At 42.4% G+C, this 26,472-nt stretch overlaps 1 protein-coding gene and 1 long non-coding RNA gene across 2 annotated transcripts in view; one reads left to right on the top strand and one right to left on the bottom strand.

The window, feature by feature from the left end:
- si:busm1-71b9.3 (cadherin-1) overlaps positions 1-26,472 on the bottom strand; it is a 55,395-nt gene that overhangs the window by 9,955 nt on the left and 18,968 nt on the right. Inside the window, exons 4-10 of the mRNA XM_047351357.1 lie at positions 16,907-17,080; positions 3,030-3,140; positions 2,503-2,658; positions 2,070-2,217; positions 1,528-1,700; positions 1,245-1,373; positions 37-147 (exon numbers count right to left, since the gene is read on the bottom strand). Of these exons, the coding sequence (XP_047207313.1) occupies positions 37-147; positions 1,245-1,373; positions 1,528-1,700; positions 2,070-2,217; positions 2,503-2,658; positions 3,030-3,140; positions 16,907-17,080 (1,002 nt within the window). The remainder of the gene's footprint in view (positions 1-36; positions 148-1,244; positions 1,374-1,527; positions 1,701-2,069; positions 2,218-2,502; positions 2,659-3,029; positions 3,141-16,906; positions 17,081-26,472) is intronic.
- Positions 169-8,171, top strand: LOC124858985. Its single transcript, XR_007035985.1, has 3 exons — positions 169-661; positions 2,533-2,715; positions 7,126-8,171. It is a non-coding gene; the product is annotated as an uncharacterized LOC124858985 (long non-coding RNA).

Genomic DNA, 26,472 nt, shown 5'->3' with positions numbered 1-26,472 from the left:
ATGACATTTTTTTCAGTTTATTTTATTTCCTCTTACCTGAGCAAGAAGCAGGGGATATGGTCCTCTGCTATTCTCAGAAACACTAAGTGGAGGGATAACCCAGGCTCTCTTCCTCCTCCTCAGCCCCCCACTAGATTTCAGGAAATCCTAAAGAGACAAGTAATTTTGTTGGTAAGCTACTGAAACTGTAAATGGCTTCCAGAAATGATTCCAGGCTGGACAGAATGGCTCATCATTGTCTGTCACTGAAATTGCATGACTGTAGTATCTGCATTTTTTCCTTCAATTAAAAAGTAATATTGATAAAAATTGGGTAGGGGATTTCTTTAACCTTGGTTGGCAACCCTCTTGTGATAGCATTAGAGGTACATGAGAACCAGTCTCTCTCCTGTCCTCCTGAGTGCCAATCCAGATCCCTCTTGCAGCTCCAGAACATTTGTTTTGTACATATTCCAAATAAACTATTAAACTGCTGTTTTGTCTCTCTAATTCTGTCCACACTCAGAGTCGATGAAGGCTAAAGTTGAGTGGACTAGCTGGTCATCATGGATTGAAGAACTAGGAACATCTTGGCAGTGAATGGATGTCTGCACACCAGAAATATTGTTGTAGGATGGTACCTAAGGAAAATGGGAGAGCGGTGACTAGCAGTGAAGAGTGTGTAAGGAAGGGGAGCAGGTCCTTGAATGGAGTTATCAGCAAGATCACAGTTGATGCTGCAAGCTGATTTTAAGGATAAGGTGTTAATCAATTAAGAGAATCTCAGAGAATATTAGAAGAGGAAACAGGAAGAAAAAATTAAACGGGAAATGGAAGGGGAAAGATTGGCATGAAGAATTTGTGTGACCAAAAGCAAATGCTATTGGAGAAGTTTCCTGAAGATGGATTATGGATGCTCCTTAGAAGGAGACCGGTCTAATCTTAGCTGCTTAAAAACAAGTTTTGACAACAAATTTGATCAAGCACAGAATAGATGAGAGCTCAGACAAAGAACTGTGGAGATTGGGTGGAAACTCTGCTGAAACAGAATGACATGTGGTCAGTGGATGCAAGAAGCTTGCCTAGAAGATTACAGCAAGCCCCATGGTACATCTGTGCTGTTAAGCTCTTACCTTTTTTAATTACCCTGTAAAGTACTGTGGTTAACCTAGTTGTTTTAAAACATGTCATGGAAATAAAACCCAGAAAAATTGATTTGTTTAATCATAAGAGAGGATTCATAACACACCATTTAATTTACTTACAGCAGGCTGAGAGAAGACTGAAGGATTATTATTGTTTGCTGACACAGTGATTATTACTTTGACTTGTTCAGTCAATCCTTCTCCCGCCATATCTGCTGCTTCTACCAGCAGAGTGTACTGAGGGTATTTCTGTGAGATGAGATAGAAGTCAGGTTAAATCAGAGTTGGTTTTAGGTTCCATTAAACACTCAAACACTCTGACTGAATACTCAGAATTTGATGAGTTTCATATTAAAGTTCATTCAGTCAGGTGGGTTAATCTTCTATGTTCTTGATAGATTACCTGTCTGTCCAGTGCTTCAGCGTTTACCGTGATGACTCCGGTCACTGGGTTAATTACAAACACTGATGGACTGGGTTCTTCAGGCTCCTGCCTGGAAATACGATAGCGAATCTCTGAGTTGTCAGAATCTGGTTCATCCGCATCTGTGGCCTTGACCTCAATCACCTCAGAACCTTTAGAATGGACATACAAACCAAGAAATTAGGCAAAAGTCATCGTTGTTTTACAAGATAGCAAAACATGGAAAAAACAAAACATGACAGACCCCATCTTCATCTTAGAACAGCTGTTGAACTTAATAGAAAAGCTTCCAGGCCAGAGTCTGAGTAAACTATGCTAATGAAGGTCTGAGGATAAATTGTGTCTCTTGAGTGTGTCTTTGTAAGTTTCAGATGTGTTTGACTTTAAAAGACGCCAACATTTCAATTGTTTTGCTCTTCAGTAACATTTGAACACCTGTCATACACACAATTGAGTTTGAGAAGAAGTTTACCACATCTACATTTTCTGTCATTGACCAAAAGTCAAACCAGTGACTTTACCATTAAGTGAGGCCTCTGGAACTTCTGCCATATAGATAGACTGATTAAAGACTGGTTTGTTGTCATTTTGGTCAATTACAATGACTACAATATCCATCGGGTCCTCTGAATGTCCGGCACCTCCTTCTGCCACAGCATGTCCTTGAAGCTATAAAAGTAAATATTACAACTTATTATTAACACAAGAAAATTGTGTGGGTCATTTTATTCTTTGTTACAAGCTAAGGTGCCATTTATTGTACACATTTTGTTAACTATATTCAATATATTTAAGCAGATAACAAGAAACCACTTTATTACACTGTACCTTTAATTATAGTTGAAAACCTGAGAATTGTTTCAGAAAATGTTTCGTATCGATTCTCTGCAGCCTTAACTACATCCTTTAACAAAGCAAATGACAAAGAGAAGCATTCAGTTTAAAAGTGCTGACCATGTACTTGTCCTGTTTCTCTCTGTCCAGTTCCTGTGTGACATAAAGATGACCACTGATCCTGTTAATGGTGAAAAGACCAACAGGGTGTTGATCTGCTCCAGGACCAGTGATGCTGTAATGAATCATCTTTACATTGTCTGCATCAGAGCGTATCTGGAAAACACAGACCAGGGTTGACTTGAGACAAGTTTAAAGCGCAACAAAGAATTGGTGAATAAAGAAGGAAAAATTTGTAGGTTACAGCTATGAGACCTAAGCCTAACTGCAACCTAAGACAGTTGTTTGCTTTAAGTATTTGGTTTTTTTAATCTTGAATAAGAGACCAACAGGCCACCAAATATTCAATTAATTTAATTAGACGACCAGAATTCGCATTTGCTAAACACGTCAAGAATACAAAAAATATTATTAGCCAACTGAACACACCTTAAAAGCATAATGTACAAATGAAATATCCAAGGAAAATGCACTGGATGATTTTTTTCCAGTTTATATATGTTTTAAGACATTTTAGTTCCTCTCACCTGAGCAAGACGCAGGGGATATGGTCCTCTGCTATTCTCAGAAACACTAAGTGGAGGGATAACCCAGGCTCTCTTCCTCCTCCTCAGCCCCCCACTAGATTTCAGGAAATCCTAAAGAGACAAGTAATTTTGTTGGTAAGCTACTGAAACTGTAAATGGTTTCCAGAAATGATTCCAGGCTGGACAGAATGGCTCATCATTGTCTGTCACTGAAATTGCATGACTGTAGTATCTGCATTTTTTCCTTCAACCGTTGCCCTATAATGAAAAAATGCAGAAGAGGTGTTTAAAGGATTCTTCTCATTTTACCAGAAAAGCTTTGTTTAGAAAATTTTATATCAGGATAAAAATTACATTAAGTTAACAATTTCTGTCTAAATCCTCATATTTTAGACAAATTAAGGACTATCAACTCAGATGAATTTGAAATTGAAGATCTTGAGGATTGTTGTGGTGGTGCAAACAACCTCTGTGCTGATGTGAATAAGACTATGGGGAAGGTTGTGGACTTTAGGAAAAGGCATAACCAATGTTTTTTTTATAGTAATATTAATAATAATATTAGGCAGGGGGTTATTTAAGCCTTGGTTGGCAACCCTCTAGTGCTAGCAATAGAGGCACAATACAATACCAACATCAGCCGCGGAGGAATACAGAACTAAAGTGAGTCAGATGACAAGAAATCAGCTGACCCTGACCAAGCCCAGGCTACCGATTTATGAAGCTGACAAGATTACCTCCAATATTACAATTAGACCTGCAGAACTGTGTGTGCCAAGGAAATGTGGCAGAGTTGATGGTCAGAGAAAGAACAGCTCTCATTCTAAAAGATCCAATGAAGTTTAGCCACCAAAATGACAAGCAAAGGGAGAAGTAAAGGACAATAGTGGCATGTGGAGCAAGAGATCTTGCTTTAAAAGAGCATGTTTTCAAGGAGATTTCCTATAGCTATCAATGTTTGTTGTAATCATGCTGCCACCAACCATAGTGTTATGAAAATGAGAGCTGGAAACAGATTTGCAAGGAACATGAAGCCAATTAACAATCTACTATTTTTGGAGAGTCTGAGATAGTAGGTGCCTGCAAAGAAAAGCTAGACTGCTCATACCACTGATGAGGATTTTCAACACATCAGGATATCTTTCGGGTTAAACTAGTGATGAAAAAATAGTGAAATTGGAAGAAGAGAAAGGCTAGAAATACTTTGGCATCATACAGTTGGATCAGACTCTTAACACCCAGATGAAAGACAAGATAACATCAGAGTATGTGTGGAAGGCAAATAAACTATGTAGATCCAAACTGAATGAAGATGGAAGAGGGCTGACTAGCAGTGAAGAGTGTGTAAGGAATGGACTGCAGGTCTATGCATCGTTATATCAGCAAGATCAGAGAGTCGATGCTCCAAGCTGCTTTTCAGTAGAAGGTGTTAGTCAATTTAGAGAATCTCAGAGAGTATTAGAAGAGAAACATGAAGAAAAATAAAACAGGAAATGGAAGGAAAAAGATTTGCATGACGAATTTGTGTTGCCAAAAACAAATGTTGCTGGAATAGCTTCTTAAAAATGGATTATGGATAATGTTTGTTCTGAAGAAGGAAACAGGTCTTAGCTGCTTAAGAACAAGTTTTCAAAACAAACTTGATCAAGCACAGAATAGATGGGACCTCAGAAAACCAACTGTGGAGTTTGGGTGGAAGGTCTACTGAAACAGAATGACGTGGTCAGTGGGTGCAAGAATCTTGCTCAGAAAGGGTACAGAAAGCCCAATGGCACATCTGCACTGTCTATATACTGGGAGATGTACAGAGTTTGTATCAGGCTGGTAGTTGTGGAAAAGCATAGAGGATTTTATGTTACTGGAACTATAGATGTGTTATATCTGCTAATACTGCAATACATCCCAAAATCCCAAATCATCCCTTTAATCCCAGCATGTGTGAGCTTCTACATGTGAACAGCTATTTAATGTCTTTAGTTTGCTGTATATCTATAAAAATGCAGTTACAAAGGTAAACAAAAACAAAAAAACCAATCCAGCTTTTCATTGAACTTTATTGCAATTATTAAGAAAACCCACAGCTGTTTGCAGAGGGATTAATCTATAAAAGAAGAAACATTATGAAGTTGGGCATGTTTGTCTCATCCAATGATGCTCAGTCGATATTCAAGGTAGCTCAGAGTTCCAGGCTATTTCCTACGGTTGGGTTGTATGGATTTAATATCACAATATTCTGTGATGCTGTTATGGCCAGAGGCCATTTTGGTTGCATAATCCTGTGATTGTAGATTGGTGGCTAATTGGCCTGAGCAATGGAGATCCCATCACTGGTTACCTGGCTTATCATTGTCACTACCTGATCTGTCTGTCTGACAGCGTAAATATGTTACAGTTCAATCAATAAGTCTAATAAACAATTTTTCTACTAAAACATATTGTTTGAACAAAATAATGACAATTGTTATTAAGGGAATTATAGCAATATCTAGGAAAGTAGGTCCTTATAATAGCAAGTAATAACTTCATATCATAAATATGTCTGCTTTATGTGTATTACACGTTATATTTAAACTATTTACAGGATATAATATAGCCCACTGTTATAATTACCGTAAATTCCGGACTATAAGCGCTACTTTTTTCCCCACACTTTGAACACTGCGGCCTAATGCATGTCTTTTTTCATGCTGCCAAAAACATTTTGCCTGGTAACAGTAGACCAATCAAATTGATGAGTAGTTCACAGAGGTCCAATGAAATTGTATGATAAATCAAGAGCACTTTCACAATTCAATTACCGGTATTGTAAATCAGTCATTTGTGTTCACCCTCATCAACATGGAAAACACTCGAAGAAAAGCATATGATGTAGTTTTTAAGTTGAAGGCAATCAGTCTGGCAGCTGAAGAAGGAAATCAAGCTACTGCATGCAATCTTGGCATAACTGAATCAATGGTGAGACGGTGAAGATACCAGCATGAAGAACTCGGTCATTGCAAAAAGATGACGAAAGCTTTCAGAGGTAACCATAGCAGATGGCCCGAACTTAAAAACTTTCTTGAAGACTGGGTTAACACACAGAGAACAAGCGGCTGCGGTGTTTTCACCATGCAGGTCAGACTGAAGGCTAAAGCAATCGCCACCGAAATGAAAATCGAAGATTTTAGAGGTGGACCATCACGGTGTTTTAGATTTATGAGACGAAAAGGCCTGTCCGTCAGGGCACGCACGACTTTGTGTAAGCAGCTCCCATGGTAAAAGTCAATAAGAAAGGCTGGATGATGGAGAGCCTAATGAAGGATTGGCTCAGAGAGTACTACGCCAAGCGACCTGGGGGATTTTTTCACAGAGAAAAAGTATTGCTCGTTATGGACAGCATGAGGGCCCATATAACACATTCACTGAAAGCTGCCATCAAGAGTACAAACTCCATTCCAGCTGTGATTCCTGGGCGCACCACTAAGTACTGTATTCGTGTGGAAGCTTAAAGCTTTGTTTGATTAGATTAAAAGTGTTATTATTGTTTTTACCATTACAAGATGATTTCTGTGAAGAATTGTTCACTCTGAGTAAACATGCAAGCCTTCTGCAAAACAGAATACACTAGGGATAAGTTCTTGGCAAGAGGAAAGACTAATGGGCTTGTTATTGCAAGTCAGCCAGGAAATCTTGTGATACCCTAACTCTGGCCAGGTCAGTGTGACATCAATTCAGCAGTCCAGTTTAGCTCAGGAATGAGGAGTTGACCAAAATAATGAGAATGTTATTGTAAACTATCACGTAGGCCAATCTGATCTTTTCCAGATGTCGGGCTGGAGTTGGATTCCTGGAACGGCAACCGAGAATCAATGTTGTGGATGCCAGAAGTTTTACGTAAATGAGTATGATGATTTCAATTGGTCAAGAGGACCCAAATACACAACAATGTTGAGTATCTGTATAAAAAAACGCCCTGTAGGAACTGAGGGCTGGGATTCTTGGAATTTTGTTGAAGATGTATGTGTTTTAAATAAAAGGTCCCCTGCGTCGGCTCTTGAGAGGAAACCGGTTGTCTCTTCTTTTTAAATTAGTAAACTTTCTTCTCCCACATTTGCAGCCACTGGATATCTGTGTGAACCGGCCATTTAAAGTGGCACTGCACCTTGAGTGGGAGGATTGGATGACGAGTGGCGAGAAATCCTTCACCAAAACAGGCTGCATGCGAAGAGGATCTTTCACTCAAGTCTGCTAGTGGATCCTAATTGCGTGGAGCCATGTCAAAACATCCACCATCACCAACGGGTTTCGAAAGGCTGGACTGCTGCGTGATGAAGAGGACCGGATGTGCTCAAGTGAGAGCGACAACAAAGAGGTTGAAGTGAGTGACGAGATCCTGAGGCTGTTCAATTCGGACACTGAAGAAGAGGACTGATGGTTTCAGTGCGCAGGAAGAAGATGAAGAAGGCGATCAATGACTTTTGACCTGGTTGGCTGCAGTGTATATCAGTCGTTAGGAGATATTGGAATGTTGTTCGTGCACTGTTCAGTGAAGAAATATGGAAGAAGTACCTTGACTTTAGACCTGCCTCTCACTCGGACTGCTAATAACGACAACGAAGAAACTGAAGTGAGTGACGAGATCCCAGAAGAGGAGATATTGGAATGTTGTTTGTGCACTGTTCAGTAAAAAAGCATAAGTAATGTAATTTGTGTGTTACTGATACGTATGTATATTTAAAGGTAGCCGTGTTACAGGCACTGTTCGAAAAAAAGGATTTGCAATATGTATTTGTTTATAGTTGTTTATATTTAAATGACTAAAGCCAATTCAACAGCGATCCAGAGGTAATTCTGTCTACACATGTGCGAATGAACTGACGGTATGGATCGTACTTCTGGACAGATTGGGTAGTGACATTAATGACTCCTCCAAATTAACATCCCCCCTGAAACCCTGTTGACTTTTTATTTCCAGCTCCTCCAATCGCAGAGATGACCCTCCTATATAAACTCTCCTCATCTGTTTACAGGTGTGGCTGTGTTTAAAAGACGTTCAACTTCTTTTTCTGTCCACACAACCGAACATTCTGGCGCCATGTTTAATACCCAACAGGAAATCGTCATTGTTTTGAAGCTTTCTTGTAAAAGCTTTCTGTACATGGTACCCTCCTTTCTCTGCAAACTCCCAAAGACTAAACAATAAATCATTTTATTTTGGTCAAAAACCTGTGACTACCCTGTTAGAATAACATTGTTATTCTCCCGGGATGAGAATCAGTGCCTCGAAGTCCGAGGCCATGCTCTTGAGCCGAAAAAGGGTAGAGTGCCTTCTATGGCGGGGGAGGTCATGGTAGAGTGCCTTCTATTGGGGGGGAGGTCATGCTTCAAGTGGAGGAGTTCAAGTATCTTGGGGTCTTGTTCACAAATGAGGGAAAAATGGAGCAGGAGATCAATAGACAGATTGGTGCTGCATCCGCAGTGTTGCGGGCGCTGTACCGGTCTGTCGTGGTAAAGAGAGAGCTGAGTCAAAAAGCGAAGCTCTTGATTTACCGGTTGATCTACGTTACTACCCTCATCTAAGTTCATGAGCTTTGGGTCGTGACCGAAAGAACGACATCACGGATACAAGCGGCCGAAATGAGTTTTCTGCACAGGATGTCTGGGCTCTCCCTTAGAGATAGGGTGAGAAGCTCGGTCGTCTGGGAGGGACTCAGAGTAGAGCCGCTGCTTCTCCACGTCGAGAGAAGCCAGTTGAGGTGGCTCGGGCATCTGGTTAGGATGCCTCCTGGAGGCCTCCCTCGTGAGGTGTTCCGGGTACATCCCATGGGGAGGAGGCCCAGAGGAAGACCCAGGACACGCTGGAGGGACTATGTTTCTCGGCCAGCCAAAAATAATAAATGAAGCACAGTCTATTGTTCTCCACTGAGCATGTGTGTCATGGTTTGTGTAACGGAGGACCCTGGAATGCAGACGAGCAGGCAGCATGACAGTAAGTGAAATGATTTAATAAACAAAAGTTACTTCAGAAGGTGATGGCAAAAACAGACATGGGCGGGCTGGCAAGACAGGCTTGGCATGAGCAAAAGGACAAGACATGAACAGAGAGTGAATGATCCAAAATGTTTCCACGAGGAATGAGCAGAACAGATGTGTATATATGGAGCAAGAACCAGGTGAAACGAGGAGACTGAATGCTTAGTGCAGGTGAACTGAATGAAGATGATTGAAAACAGACAGGAGAGAACAAAACATGGCTGGAGCAAAACAGAGACTCTAGAATACAAACTAATAGAAACACAACTAGTAAACCATGAAATTAAAGCATCACCAGAAACATGATCCAAAAAGCTAACTTTACAAAACATGAACTAGAAGACAAAAACTAAAGCATGACCAGGAAAATAACAAGCATGATTCAAAACCCATCAAGAAATAATAATAAGAACCCAAAAAACACCCACCAATCATGACAATGTGAGCCATGAGTTAAGTTCTAACTATTAAACACTTTCTGAGAGAAATGGGTGTTAAGTTGTGGTGTTTGAAACATGAGATAAAGCCTCATCCTGGACCTTTCTTGGATTGTCATATTTTATTCTGTTATTAGTATTAATATTACAGGTATTAATGACTGTATACAATTTTATTTCTCATACTGCACATTTAAACATCACAGTAGGTATGCTGTTTGTTAAGAATCAGAAGACATAAAACTGAAGCCGTAGCCCTACTTTCACACTTTCTATTATGCCTTAGTGGCACCAGTAGATATTTTACCGATGTATTCAGCAGAGAATACAGAAGAACCTTTTTAATGTGTTTAGTAACTTGTATTTTGACTGAAGTAAAGGACCAGATATTTGGCACATTATGATTAATCCAGCTAGAAGCTCATAGAGAGGATTCCTACTGTTTTCTATCACGGCCCGGCCATTTAACTTTACCTGTAGCTCAGGTGAAAGTCCCTCTACTCTGTTCCTCATCATGACCCCGATGATGCTCATTAGAGTAAACCTCCGCATCATGTTTTGCTGGATGAACAAGTATTAGCTTTAACTTACGATCAGGCCATTCGGGCTCTGAAATAAGCCCTGTTTGAGTCCCGATCGAGGCGCTCAGTGTAACTTTTCAGGTAATGATCAAGGAAGTCCAACGGCTCTGGACTGAACAGACGTCCTCAGCTTTTCCAGAATGGACAGAGTGCCAGTCTGCCGGTACCTGTGTGTGTATTTTCACAGTTGCGGTGTTGCCTTTGTGCACAACTAACAATTTTTTGTTTTTTTCTTTTAACGCATTGCCAAGTTAGGTGAAGCAGGCAGTGATTATATGGGGCACAATAGAAACAAATCAGATTGTTTTTTAGATAAAAATGTGTAATCCATTGCCATTTTGTGATTTAGTGCATCTACCTCCGTCAGGCTGCTTTTTTTGGTTTTCATACTCTCTCTACACACCATGGTGTCCCCTCGAATGGTTAACATCTCAGCCCAAAATTTAGCGATCTGTTCCGCCACCATGGCTTGTGTTTTGGTTGAAAGTTGGGCGACCACTTCCTCCACCAGCATGGAGATGGCTTCTTTAATTGCATCTGCTACAGCTAGCTTGACTAGCTGAGCAAGTTCTTTGTTGTCAATGTGGAAGCTTAAAGCTTTGTTTGGTAGATTAAAAAGTGTTACTATTGTTTTTGCCATATTTGAAAATGAATTCTGTGTAGATTATTCTGGGCATGAGGAAACAATCACCCTGAGCAGCATGCAAGGCCTATCTGGGAACAAGTTAGATAAGGAAAAGTTCTTGGCGTGAAAAAAGACTAATGAAGTTGTTATTGTAGAAGCGAACTTGTAGGCTGGATGGAAACAGTCCGGCTGGAAAGAATTATGATATCTTGAATCTTCCCAGGTCATTTTGACATTAAAGTTCAGCAGTCCAGTTCAGCTCAGGATTGAGGAGTTGATAACAGTAATGAGATTGTATATTAAGTTGTTCTTGAACTTGTTTGTCAGATTGCATCTTTATGGAAGCTGTCATCCCTTTCTACTGAGTAAAAAACGTTGACCTAAAGACTAACTATGTGGAAAAAATTAAGGTAAATGCACACTGCTAGGCTTCTCATTTCCTCACATTGCCATAGTGAATCGTGTTATCTACCTTTCAAACCGCTATTGAAAAAGAGAAACTTGGAGAAGCTACCACTGCAGAACTACAGGCCTATCTCAAACCTCCCCTTCATCAGTAAGTAATTATTGAATAAAAAAAACTAAAAACTACTAACAATGACCAGCCGATGTCTTCCAGTCAGGCTTCCTGCTCACCACACTACAGAGACTGCTCTTGTCAAGGTGTTCAATGACATCAGTATGAATGCAGACTGTGGAAGAAGCACAGTGCTGGTATTATTGGACCTTAGCGCAGCATTCTACACTGTTGATCACTCCATTTTTATTGGAGCACCTGGAAATGCTTAGAAGAAATCAATGCATGGGATGGGCCAAATTTTCTTCAGCTGAATCAAAACAAAACTGAAGTAATAATCTTTGGACCAAAGGAAGAGCGTTTAAAAGTTAGCACACAGCTTCAGTTAATACAGCTAGAAACCACCAGACAGGCTGGAAACCTAGCCCCTCTATGAAGTGGGTACTTTGTACAAGTGCATGTTGGGGTTGAAGTGCACAGGTTTCAAGCGTGCAAAATTAGAGAACTGGGACAATAGGGGTTACGACATCGACTTGCACCTCTGCACCATAACTGCAACATCAAAAAGGGCAGGAACCAGCGCTGTTTTCAGTCTTGCTGCTAAAAAAATATTTTAAAACTGCAACAAGCAATTCTTTTGAGGAGAAGAAAGTGCAGGGAGCGAATGAGGATTACAGTATACACCAGACTCTCACCACACCTGTTTGTTTGAAAGGTAACTTCAGTGTTATGGGCTACTAACTGCCCAGACTCACTCTGAACTCAGTGGCATCTTAAAATGTTGAGCTTGGAAAACCAGTAAAAAAATATATTTGTTGGCTTGCTGTTTAAAGTTTCCGCAGTTCTTATTATTCTGATTTGATGGTTGATTACATTGATGGTTATGATTTTTTTTGCTCAGAACGTCTGCAGCAGTGAATTGTGGGTAATATACTTCGGCGAAGTCCGCTTAGCTATAGTGTGGATTGAGGGCACAAAGGGGCGGGGCTAAGGACCACTCTGGAGAATTAGGACACACTACGCACTCGAACCCATCAACTGGAACATGCAATTCAGGGACACAAGGGTGGAAGTGCGAGTATTGGGACAGGGCCTATGTGCTTTCTGCTTGAAGCTTGTTAACCCTACTTCCTGAAATGGGGGCCTGGTGTAGAGGTAGCCCGACTCGCCGACCTCGAAGTTGGTTACCACTCTTTGTTGGCATGGATGTGCTGCTTCTTTTTCTTGGGACAGAAACTACCTTGCGTTTCATGGGTCTTGAAGCACTACATAGCTGACGGCCAGGTGGCTCATACCCCTCGTCTTCTTCGTCTTCTGCACCATCGTCACTGCAGAAACAGAAAGAACTCAATTTAAAAAAATTAGGTTGCATCTGACACTGACTTATAATCAGCTTAGGAACACAATGATAACACTGTAATGACACATCATGCTTGTTTTGTAACCATAATAGTCTGCCGAAAACATTTCTCACCTTCAAGAAGAAGAAAAAGCCTCAACCAAAGTACTGGGAGGCTCAGTCCTTTCAGTTCCAGATTGTCCTGCCTCCTCCTGGCTGTAAAAATACAGATGATAAATTATTTTCTACTGTACACAAAAACAATAAAATAAAATACAAGAGCAGTGATTCTATAACAATAAAGTGGTATTGTTAAAGTGTCTATGATATAACCAGTTGAATCAATCACAAATAAAAATACCGATGCTCCACACAACAGTAGTTACAACATAAAAAACGGTAAAGTATTGTTGAAACAGCTGACATGTAATGTAAAGTTTCTGAAAATAAAAAAGTAACACTATAACTTACACTATGAACCAGGTCACGGAGAAGTTCTTCATCTTCATCCACTTCAAAATTCACGATGTTGTCCGAAGAATCTTCTACTTCGAGGTCATTGCCCTGCAAAATTATTTCCAAGGCTTCCAAAGTGCTCATTTTACCCTTCTGCGACATTATAGTGTTCGAAGTTTTGGGAAAAAATTAGGTATTTAGGAAAAAAAAAACGCCGGTGTTTGTACGACTTTTAGAGCCGACGAACAATGGGCATACCTCCCCTCAACCTGCCGACGGGTTTGTCGGGTGTGTTGGGACCCACAGCAATGGATTTCAACATTAAACTCTGGTACGGACATTTCTGGAACTTTCAAAATAAATTGCATTTAACACACTTTCAGCACAACTTCAGAAGGGGAAGGGGGGTAGCAGAGAACTTCCCATGATGCCACTGCCCGCATAAAACCCCCCACCTTCCCACAAGTCTTTCTCTTCCACACCGGTGACCATCAAGCCCCATTTCTCCAGAAAGATTTGGCTCTTTTCCAAAATACTCCCTTAATATTTCTTCGAATATTATTTCAACAACTAAAGGCAGCTAATGAGACGCCGTTGAGAAATGGTCATCCAGAAGGTTGGTTTTATTCAGCAGATCATTATTTAAAACATTACTTTATTAAAATAATATTTTATCTAATCTTGCATTCTGAATGGTTGTCTAAAGGTATGCTGATTACTGCCTAAGTTAGTTCCAAGACTAACTTAACTTCATTTCCAGATCTTTCAAGATAATCCTTGGTTCTCAAACATAAACATTGCATGGTAATGTTGCATCACTCTTTAGCTCATGATATCCAATCATCTTTAATCAACTTGTTTATATTGTACATAGCCTATTAGTCTTCGTTATTCTTTAATTCTGCTTGGTAGTTTAGTTGGATTGTTTTAGCATAGTAAAGAGTTTGTTGATTGAAATATGTTTGACTTTGAGTTGACTTATTTTTGTTAATAAATTCTTGTATTTTAAGAAATTGTGTGAATTCATTCCATATACAGGTCCTTCTCAAAATATTAGCATATTGTGATAAAGTTAATTATTTTCCATAATGTAATGATGAAAATTTAACATTCATATATTTTAGATTCATTGCACACTAACTGAAATATTTCAGGTCTTTTATTGTCTTAATACGGATGATTTTGGCATACAGCTCATGAAAACCCAAAATTCCTATCTCACAAAATTAGCATATCATTAAAAGGGTCTCTAAACGAGCTATGAACCTAATCATCTGAATCAACGAGTTAACTCTAAACACCTGCAAAAGATTCCTGAGGCCTTTAAAACTCCCAGCCTGGTTCATCACTCAAAACCCCAATCATGGGTAAGACTGCCGACCTGACTGCTGTCCAGAAGGCCACTATTGACACCCTCAAGCAAGAGGGTAAGACACAGAAAGAAATTTCTGAACGAATAGGCTGTTCCCAGAGTGCTGTATCAAGGCACCTCAGTGGAAAGTCTGTGGGAAGGAAAAAGTGTGGCAGAAAACGCTGCACAACGAGAAGAGGTGACCGGACCCTGAGGAAGATTGTGGAGAAGGGCCAATTCCAGACCTTGGGGGACCTGCGGAAGCAGTGGACTGAGTCTGGAGTAGAAACATCCAGAGCCACCGTGCACAGGCGTGTGCAGGAAATGGGCTACAGGTGCCGCATTCCCCGGGTCAAGCCACTTTTGAACCAGAAACAGCGGCAGAAGCGCCTGACCTGGGCTACAGAGAAGCAGCACTGGACTGTTGCTCAGTGGTCCAAAGTACTTTTTTCGGATGAAAGCAAATTCTGCATGTCATTCGGAAATCAAGGTGCCAGAGTCTGGAGGAAGACCTGGGAGAAGGAAATGCCAAAATGCCAGAAGTCCAGTGTCAAGTACCCACAGTCAGTGATGGTCTGGGGTGCCGTGTCAGCTGCTGGTGTTGGTCCACTGTGTTTTATCAAGGGCAGGGTCAATGCAGCTAGCTATCAGGAGATTTTGGAGCACTTCATGCTTCCATCTGCTGAAAAGCTTTATGGAGATGAAGATTTCATTTTTCAGCATGACCTGGCACCTGCTCACAGTGCCAAAACCACTGGTAAATGGTTTACTGACCATGGTATCACTGTGCTCAATTGGCCTGCCAACTCTCCTGACCTGAACCCCATAGAGAATCTGTGGGATATTGTGAAGAGAACGGTGAGAGACTCAAGACCCAACACTCTGGATGAGCTAAAGGCCGCTATTGAAACATCCTGGGCCTCCATAAGACCTCAGCAGTGCCACAGGCTGATTGCCTCCATGCCACGCCGCATTGAAGCAGTCATTTCTGCCAAAGGATTCCCGACCAAGTATTGAGTGCATAACTGTACATGATTATTTGAAGGTTGACGTTTTTTGTATTAAAAACACTTTTCTTTTATTGGTCAGATGAAATATGCTAATTTTGTGAGATAGGAATTTTGGGTTTTCATGAGCTGTATGCCAAAATCATCCGTATTAAGACAATAAAAGACCTGAAATATTTCAGTTAGTGTGCAATGAATCTAAAATATATGAATGTTAAATTTTCATCATGACAATATGGAAAATAATTAACTTTATCACAATATGCTAATATTTTGAGAAGGACCTGTAAATCTCAGCTCAGTAGATAAACAGCCAAATTGTACTGTCCACATCTTCTAAATATAATAAACATCTTTGCGCCTAAACATATGGATGAGGACCGCCAAAATACACCAGGCAAGAGCTGATATGACAACAGAATGTAGCATGGTAGCGTATTGAATACTTATGTAATAACGGCTGATTGGCGACCTAGAAATCAGGCTTGCTGACATATGTATCTGAAACTTAAATACTTATAAATAAAATATAATTTCCTACATGAACATAGATGTGCCCTGAGCATCTACGGTGAGTTTTATACTTGTATGACAACTGTTGTGCTGAAATGACAGCGCTTTGAATACCTTGTTGGTGAAAAGCGTTATCTAAATAATCTTGACTTGACTTGACTATAGACGCAACGCGAATTGACAGAAAATTTCAGATTTCCATGAAATTCGCTGTGTGTCCATCGTAGATTTCGCTTCGCTCTATTCGCCCTAATGGCACCATTCACGTCCTTTGTGCCCTTTGCCTTGCTTTGATCCTGAATGCGCCTTTACATAGGGTTAACATATAAATCGCTCGCTCCTATCACCTCATTTGCATTCGGTCTAAGTAGGAGCAGCAAGGGAGCATTTGTAGAGACGATTTCTGTTACAGCTTCTGGTCTTTGCATGCACCGTTTTTTTAGTGGCTCATGCTCCTGATGGCTTGTGATAATCAACAGTATAATGCTCAGCAGCAGTAGTGATCAATCTAATATTGGCTCAGTACAATGCTATAAACTACAAGTTCACAGCCACTATCTGATCCCAGCATTCTAATTGTTACGCCTAGCAAAGACTGGAATGGTTCAATTCAATTTAGTTTTATTTGTATAGTGCCAATTCATAACACATGTTGTCTCAAGGCACTTTACAAAGTCAATTCAATCAAATCATACAGATTTCAAGTCGGTTACATACATTCTAATTAATCCTACCTATCAACAGTGCAGTCGGATTCAGTTTATTATTCAAATTGGTAAAGGTTTTTCTATCTAAGGAAATGGTTGCACATAGAATACATTTACAATAACTAAATTTGCTTTTTACAAAACTATACTACAAAAAAACAATTTTGCTCATCTACAATTGTGTGAATAAATGAATGCATGAATAAATTAATTTACTGTTGGTTTGTAAATCAGAATCACTTTAGGTGGGATCTGATTAATGCACATGGTTTGAAACAGGTGGTGTTATGGATGCAAACTGAAGGTTCATTGAGTTTAGTTTGGTTACTTACCTCTAAGTTATTTGTGAATGCCTTTGGGGGAAACATTTTCTGGAGACTTGGGGCTACTTCATGGTCCCCATTGTGCTGTACCACAACAGAGACAATCATTTCCTGGCCTTGTGAATCCCAAGAGTGGATGAAGAAGTTTCGTTGTCCCTCTTGAAGATACACACGCCTCTTAACCTAAAGAACAAATAGGATTATTGTCATAAATTAGCAACTGGTCTTTTTAAATTCTGTACATAACAATCAAACTGGAGGGCCTTAACAGTGACTTAGTTGTTTGGTAGCTGAGGTTTCGACTGGTACAAGGTAGCACCCCCCTAGTTCTGCCGACCAAACCCATGCTGTTTCCTAGGCTAGTTTTGGGTGCAGTTAGCGGCATCTTTGTCTTCCAACGCAAAACTCTTTTCTTCATCTGTCTGGATGTGTAGAACTCTAGCCTCACATTCTGCTCTTTGGTAGGATATTTCCAAATCTCCTGTATGGTGAAGGTTTTTGTTCCACAATACATAGTCACCTCAGATCACATACGTTCATGGATATTGTGAAGGAACAAAGGTATAAAAGCTCCTCTAATCCGGCAGCATTGTGTCATTGAAAGTAAGCGGCTCTCAATCGACATTAATACTCCCTAGGTGCCTTGTGTTTCTTCTGCTGGATTGCAAAAGCACCAAGAGTTGCAGAGGCCTGTTCTGTAAATACCGAGTACTCTTCCCTTAAGGCTTGAGAGAAGGTCGAATACCGGTCCTGTACTCCACAAGAAAAGCTTTCCATGAACCCACAAATACTTCTGGCGGTTGTCTTCCAGATGTGCTTTGTCTGAGACGATGGACGGTGCAGGTCAAAGGTCAACCTCCATAAGAAAGTTATCAATGTTTTACTTTTGACTACTTGGATCAAAACGTTCTATGTCTTGGGCCAGACACTTAAGTTGGCGTGTACGTACTCCGAATGGAGACGGACCTGCACCTCAGTCTCCATTCATCATCATCTGAGAGGTCTCACCTACCACGTTCATGTTGCATGCTGCTCATGGTGCAATTTTGAGCTTTGTACCTTACAACCTCATTAATATGCCAGCAGGTCAGGATGGTATGAACCACCTGAGGTCTACTAACCACTCTCTTTGGCAGAGATGGGGGATCAGAGCGGTGGGTACTGTGAGTCAGGTTTGATGGTTGCTCGCTCTTCCATTTTGAAATACTTGCATCTACTGAGTCCCACACCCAGTACTGTTAATGGCTGTCCACTGCAGTGGGGTGGGACATTGTACCATTAAACTCTGTCTGACCTATCTGACAACAAACACCTACTCTAGACTCTGTGGATGTATGGGGAACATCTCGAGTCTGGGGGTTGAATCTTGTTGGGACAGGTCCTTCTTCTGGCTCCAAGCCAGAGACTTTCTCGAGAGGCCACAGATGGGTCTCACCTTCAAATGGTTTAACCTGTGTGATCTCTTGCAACTGCATGCCTATGGACTCATCCAGACTCACAGCATCAGGTGTCTTCTCCATCCTTGCTAAACACGATAATAAGCAGCCGTGGCTCAGTTATGAAACCATTGTTAAAATCAGTTGGGTTACAATACACACCTAGACAACATACTAACAACACTATGCTTCAAGCCTCAAAATATTATTCCTATCTTCAAGGAAATGTTAGCAAAGCAGCATTCTGGATCCCCCACCCCCCCTGGGTGGGATCAACACTTAGTTAGACAAAGAAGGGGTAACTGTATAAGTTAAATCAGGTAACAAAACATGATCTACACACAAGAAAGAAAAAAAAAACAAGTGGTTAAAATACCCAGAAATGGTTTTGAATAACCACTTCATTGAAAATGTAACTTGGGTTGTGAACTATGAGTATTCAAGGTTTCTCCATAAAACATTTGCAATAGTGAGTGTGAGGAGCCACAGACCTACCCCCCTGGACCCAAGACAGACAAGGAGCAGATCCAAGCCACAGACATCCAAAAGCCCCACCAGAGCATGGGAACCCCAGGAGAACCACAGCCGGTACTACCCCAACCCCCGCAGTGAAGAGCAGAGCCCCAGGGGAACCACCCAGCAGCCACAGGGAGCTGCAGCGACAAGCCCACAGACTTCTATGCTGGAGCAGATCCAGCCATGGACCCAGAGACCCCACACCCCGGGAAACATCACTCCCCAAGCAGAGGCCCAAGGCAAGCAGCCACAGGGAGTAAGCCGGCACACACCAAAGCACTCAGCCCTGGACACCGAGAACCACAAATACACCAGGAGGCAGCGACACTAGCCACCGGCAGGGAGTGTGGCAAGGAGAAAATAAGGCCAACATTTAATGGGGGGCCTAAAGTGATCCCGACCCCAGCCCCCAACAACCTCTGTCCCCATCAGAAGAGGGGCCATGTACAAAAGAGGGGTCTACCTGGTCCAAATTAGTCGACCAACCAGAGCCGTCCCAAACCGAAACAGAACCTAACCCCCTAATGAAATCCAATCTCAACCCCATGAGCCCCCCACCCCCCATGAATCCCAACATAAATCTCCCAATAGGGCCACCCCCAACCAGGACACAGGTATCAAACACATGCCCCTGAACCCAAATGCCATGAATCCCCTCCCCACAGGGGCACACCCCCACAGATGACCTCCACCTCCAAAAAACCAATGAAGACATACCCACACAGCACAAGCTCCACTCATGGCCCCGTTCCAAGCAACCCTGCCGCATCCTGCCCCCCACCACACAGCGTGCTACGACAGCAAGGCAAGGGCCCGTGCAACACCACCCCAGCCTCTGCCCACCGGCGCAACAAAGCAGACACCACTGAGCACTGTGTTCACAACGGAACCACTGAACCCACACCAACGAGGGACAAACTCACCTGGCAAGAAGTCCCTGGCCAGCGGCACACACTCGAGACCGCCGGCCCCCACCACGACCCCACAACTACACAAACACACCACATCACCATCACTGCAACAACAGCCCAGGGAGAAACATTAGTCAGCTAATGTAATCCACCATTACTGCTCACCCTATTCATATACCGATGACTCCAAATCCAAAAAGAGGACACAACCCCTCCATGCCACCCTCCAGCCTGCCACCCCGATCACCCCTCCAGACATGACAGCCAGCGGAGCAGCACACCGCCAAGCCCGCCCAACCATCTGGCTAACCGGGCTGGGCAGGCCAACCGCTTCAGGCCTAGCACAACCCGCCAGTCACCCCAGTGCAGGCACTAGTCATGTTCCACCGCTCCACCCACCCGAACGCAGTCTGGCGCCCGGCCAGGGGCCAGAGCCACAGAAGGAAGCATTCGAGGAAGGCCACAAGAACACGCCAAAGTCATCAATATTTGGGGCATATACAGTGCCTTGCGAAAGTACTCGGCCCCCTTGAACTGGTCAACCTCTTGCCACATTTCAAGCTTCAAACATAAAGACATAAAATTCTAATTTTTTGGGAAGAATCAACAACAAGTGGGACACAATCGTAAAGTGGAATGAAATTTATTGGATGCGTCAAACTTTTTTAACAAATAAAAAACTGAAAAGTGGGGCGTATAATATTATTCGGCCACTTTACTTTCAGTGCAGCAAACTCATTCCACAAGTTCAGTGAGGATCTCTGAATGATCCAATGTTGTCCCAAATGACTGATGATGATAAATAGAATCCACCTGTGTGTAATCAAGTCTCCGTGTAAATGCACCTGCTCTGTGATAGTCTCGGGGTTCTGTTCAAAGCGCAGAGAGCATCATGAAGACCAAGGAATACACCAGGCAGGTCCGAGATACTGTTGTGGAGAAGTTTAAAGCCGGATTTGGATACAAAAAGATTTCCCAAGCATTAAACATCCCAAGGAGTACTGTGCAAGCAATCATATTGAAATGTAAGGAGTATCAGACCACTGCAAATCTACCAAAACCCGGCCGTCCCTCTAAACTTTCATCTCGAACAAGGAGAAGACTGATCAGAGATGCAGCCAAGAGGTCCATGATCACTCTGGATGAACTGCAGAGATCTACAGCTGAGGTGGGAGAGTCTGTCCATAGGACAACAATCAGTCGTACACTGCACAAATCTTGCCTTTATGGAAAAGTGGCAAGAAGAAAGCCATTTCTCAAAGATATCCATAAAACGTCTCATTTAAAGTTTGCACCAAGCCACCTGGGAGACACACCAAACATGTGGAAGAAGGTGCTCTGGTCAGATGAAACCAAAATTAAACTGTGCTGAAAATTTATTTAATTTACTTAAAGATTTATTTATGTTTTTATTTCATAATGCACTTTTATTTTGTGACACTTTTATTTTGTAAAGCTACTTTACGTATTTCAGTGACTTTTACATTTTAACCTCACTTTTCATTTTAAGCTCTTTTTATTTCATGTTGTTATATTCAAATGAGGCGGAGTTTTATCTGTGGGGAGGCGCTGGGACGCAGGGCCGAGCTCAATTCGTGGGAGTGACCGGCAGAATTAACTGCCACAGGATGCCGGAGGGTGCCAAGGGATTCAGCGAGGATGCCAGAATGTGCCAGATCGGCCGTAAAAGCGTGCCATGGCAGTTGCCGCTGTTTTTGTGGAAACCAATGCTGATTATCGTCAAACGGGATGTCATTATTGTTATAGCCTGTTGCCACTGTGTGTATGTATGACGTGCTGAAAGGATGACGAAGACTTATTGCACAAACAACTTCTACAAAACAGTAGCAATCCGCCGTGACAGGCTTTTACGGCCGGTCTGGCACCTTCTGGCATCCTCACGGAATCCCCTGGGTCCCTTCGGCATGCTGTGGCAATTAATTTTGCCTGCCACTGCCACAAATTGAGCTCAGCCCTGCTGTCCCAGCGCCGCCCGCAGATAAAACTCTGCCCCCTCATTTGAATATAAGAACATGAAATAAAAAGAGCCTAAAATTAAAAATGGGGTTAAAAAAATAAGTCACTGAAATACGTAAAGTAGATTTACAAAATAAAAGTTACAAAATACAACTGCATTATGAAGTAAATAAATAATTCTTTAAGTTAATTAAATAAATCTTGAAATGAATTAAATAAAATAAGATAAAAATTTATTTTAACATAATTAGTTTGTTTTATTTCATGGGGATATTTATTTATTTCATGGAATATTTAATAATAATTTATCAATAGCAGTATTTATTTATGTTTTTAATTTTGAATGAAACGGCTCTCCATTCTCCTCTTAAGGCATGGGCTGGTTACGGGTTTCAAGGTATACCACGATATGAAAAAGTCAAGGTTTCAAAACCACTAAAATGTTCTGTCCCTGCGGTATGACCTTTTTTTTTATTGTTATTTTTTTATGTGACCTCTCGTCAGAGAGAAAGTGGAGGTCCCTCACGCCGTGTGCAGCCGCAGCGTATTGCCCCTCCCCCTGTGCACCTCCGCTTGCTGTGAGTGAGACGCAGACAGTTCTGCAGGTTTAATGATGTCTGAAGAAGGCGAGCCACCCCAAACTTTTTCCCCGCACTAAAAAGGTTAATTCGGAAGTATGACCTATCACAAAAGGACGGACGTCCACTTTGAGGAAGAAAGTTGCCCAACGTGCAAGACTTGCATTAAGACATTGGCAGCCCGAGGAGGCAATACGTCAAACCTTGCACATACAGGTCCTTCTCAAAATATTAGCATATTGTGATAAAGTACATTATTTTCCATAATGTCATGATGAAAATTTAACATTCATATATTTTAGATTCATTGCACACTAACTGAAATATTTCAGGTCTTTTATTGTCTTAATACGGATGATTGTGGCATACAGCTCATGAAAACCCCAAATTCCTATCTCACAAAATTAGCATATTTCATCCGACCAATAAAAGAAAAGTGTTTTTAATACAAAAAACGTCAACCTTCAAATAATCATGTACAGTTATATACTCAATACTTGGTCGGGAATCCTTTTGCAGAAATGACTGCTTCAATGCGGCGTGGCATGGAGGCAATCAGCCTGTGGCACTGCTGAGGTCTTATGGAGGCCCAGGATGCTTCGATAGCGGCCTTTAGCTCATCCAGAGTGTTGGGTCTTGAGTCTCTCAACGTTCTCTTCACAATATCCCACAGATTCTCTATGGGGTTCAGGTCAGGAGAGTTGGCAGGCCAATTGAGCACAGTGATACCATGGTCAGTAAACCATTTACCAGTGGTTTTGGCACTGTGAGCAGGTGCCAGGTCGTGCTGAAAAAGGAAATCTTCATCTCCATAAAGCTTTTCAGCAGATGGAAGCATGAAGTGCTCCAAAATCTCCTGATAGCTAGCTGCATTGACCCTGCCCTTGATAAAACACAGTGGACCAACACCAGCAGCTGACACGGCACCCCAGACCATCACTGACTGTGGGTACTTGACACTGGACTTCTGGCATTTTGGCATTTCCTTCTCCCCAGTCTTCCTCCAGACTCTGGCACCTTGATTTCCGAATGACATGCAGAATTTGCTTTCATCCGAAAAAAGTACTTTGGACCACTGAGCAACAGTCCAGTGCTGCTTCTCTGTAGCCCAGGTCAGGCGCTTCTGCCGCTGTTTCTGGTTCAAAAGTGGCTTGACCTGGGGAATGCGGCACCTGTAGCCCATTTCCTGCAAACGCCTGTACACGGTGGCTCTGGATGTTTCTACTCCACACTCAGTCCACTGCTTCCGCAGGTCCCCCAAGGTCTGGAATCGGCCCTTCTCCACAATCTTCCTCAAGGTCCGGTCACCTCTTCTCGTTGTGCAGCGTTTTCTGCCACACTTTTTCCTTCCCACAGATTTCCCACTGAGGTGCCTTGATACAGCACTCTGGGAACAGCCTATTCGTTCAGAAATTTCTTTCTGTGTCTTACCCTCTTGCTTGAGGGTGTCAATAGTGGCCTTCTGGACAGCAGTCAGGTCGGCAGTCTTACCCATGATTGGGGTTTTGAGTGATAAACCAGGCTGGGAGTTTTAAAGGCCTCAGGAATCTTTTGCAGGTGTTTAGAGTTAACTCGTTGATTCAGATGATTAGGTTCATAGCTCGTTTAGAGACCCTTTTAATGATATGCTAATTTTGTGAGATAGGAATTTTGGGTTTTCATGAGCTGTATGCCAAAATCATCCGTATTAAGACAATGAAAGACCTGAAATATTTCAGTTAGTGTGCAATGAATCTAAAATATATGAATGTTAAATTTTCATCATGACATTATGGAAAATAATGAACTTTATCACAATATGTTAATATTTTGAGAAGGACCTGTATACGGGAGCACCACCTGTCGCTATATGCTGAAATCAAGGTACAGTTAATGATGTATTGATATGAACAAGTGTATTAGCATCTGGCATTAGTGAATGAGATTATCACTGAAAGAAAAAAAGCTATGGTTAACTTCTTTTTTCTTTTTTTTACTGAGGCAGATATGACAAGTTGCATGCTAGGATGGATCAATCTTAGCATGCTAGTTAAAAATGCTAATTTAAAATAAAATTACCCATAACTTTTTTTCTGTCATCAGTCTTTATTGCTATATGGATAACACCAACTAGTTTCATCTCAAACATGAAATAAAGAGAAGCACAGGTGTAATATTTTGTTTAACTTTAATGCTACAATTAAAGTTTAGCTTATATAACCTGTGTCATTACAAATTCAGGTTAAATTAATCTCTGTCTTATTTTTTTCTTTTTAGGACTGCAGTAGCTCTGGCAGCAACAAGGTATCCACCTCAAATGCTGAAGGTCAGCCCACAATTCAACAATCATTTCAAAAACAAGTCGCCTATGGACCCACATCAAAGCATGCTAAAGACATGAACAATGCTGTGGCTTACTTCACTGCCAAAGACATAATGCTCTTCCAAGCTGTGGAGAAACCTGGGTTTCTGAAACTGATGAAGACCTCAGTGCCACTTTACAAAGTGCCATCAAGAAATTCTTTTCAAACAATGAAATCCCCATGATGTATTCTGAGGTCAAGGCTCATATGCAGAAACAAGTGGCAAAAGGGTTGCAGTTTTCTGCAACAACTGAATTTTGGACTAGCAGTGGGCCACCATACATCAGCTTGTATTTTCTCTCTTCAGCGTGGGAACTGAAGTCCTTCTGTCTAGAAATGAAAGTTATGACTAACTACGGTTCTATGAATCCTGGATGACCACCAGAGGCGGTGCTTCAAGCACTGAATGATCTTGCGCATGCGCAGGTCGAGAATTTAATAACAACATTGTCACATGTGACCCACCGCTGGGTCTATATATTGACTATATTGACTCACGTGAATCACCGCTGATTCACGTGAGTCAATATAGTCACATGACACCGGAAGCTCAGTCCCGACAATCTTCTCGCGAGCACACGGTAACCGAGGGACCGAGCGCTCTGGCGGTCATCAGGGATACATAGAATCATAGTTACAGTCGTAACTTTCGTTCTATGTCATCCCTACTGACCACCAGAGGCGGTGCTTCAAGCACTGGACGACGCATACTAACAGGGTCTCGAGGGGTCCCATAGAAACCCAAAGGAACACAGCAACAACACCAACCTCAGCGGGATGCAGAAGGTGGTTGCTCCAGGATGCCCTGCAGGGGATGCGGCGTGGCAAGAAACTTGGCAAAGGTGCTTGTGCCGTCCAAGAAGCTGCTTCACAAATGACAGAGGCACCCTTCAGGAACAGCATGACATCCCCATGCCGGCCAATAGAGCAACCACCAAACCCAACATGCTAACGGGAAATGGCTGCCACATACACCTTCAAAGTGGAAGGGGATCGCCCCAGATCCAGCAACCCCTGAAGGAAGGACAGCAAATGATAAACAGGACAGCGAACAGGGTCCAGTCCCTTACCACGGCACCAGTCAGCAAAGACCGCCCACTTAGCACCATAGATGGCCAGCGTGGACGCCGCCCATGCGCCACTCATGGTCTGGCCCACCCTGCCCCTAAAATGGGAGAAGGCAGAACCTGCACCTGTACAGGCCAAAGCCAGAGCTTGGAGAATCCGGCCCCCCATCTGGGAGAGGAGGTCCCTCCTGGAGGGGAGGTGCATCGCCGAGCCGGAGCAGAGCCTGTGCAGCAGAGGAAACCAGGTCTTCCCTGGCCAAAACAGGGCTACCAGCGGAAGCTCGTGCCCATCCTGGAGAACCCTCAGGAGCGTCTAGAGGATCAGGGGGAATGGGGGAAAGGCATAGAGAAGGGTCCGGGGCCACTCGTGGGCCAGTGCGTGTTGCAGCCCAGAGGCCTGGCACTGTCCATCAGGGAGAACCAGAGAGGACAGTGAACCGCATCTCTGGAGTCAGACAGGTCCAAATCCACCTTGCCGAAGGTCGCCCAAATGCAATCCACCACCTCTGGGTGAAGCTGCCATTCCCCCGGAAGCGGCACCTGCCGACACAGAAAGTCCCCGGACACGTTCTGCAGACCCGGAATATGGGGCGCCCTGAGGCTGGCAAAGTGTGCCACAGGAGACGGGAGCTTATGCCATTTATGACATTTAATGCCAAAAGACAGTGATGTGCAAACTTTGGAGAGGGTCTGCCAACTCCTGGGGCCTCTGTGACTTCACAGGTTTACTTGCCTCTAAAACAAAGAC

The sequence above is a fragment of the Girardinichthys multiradiatus genome, chromosome 22 (genome assembly GCF_021462225.1).
Source record: "Girardinichthys multiradiatus isolate DD_20200921_A chromosome 22, DD_fGirMul_XY1, whole genome shotgun sequence".
Taxonomy (NCBI): Eukaryota; Metazoa; Chordata; class Actinopteri; order Cyprinodontiformes; family Goodeidae; genus Girardinichthys; species Girardinichthys multiradiatus.
This window is presented reverse-complemented; position numbering and strand designations above follow the sequence as displayed.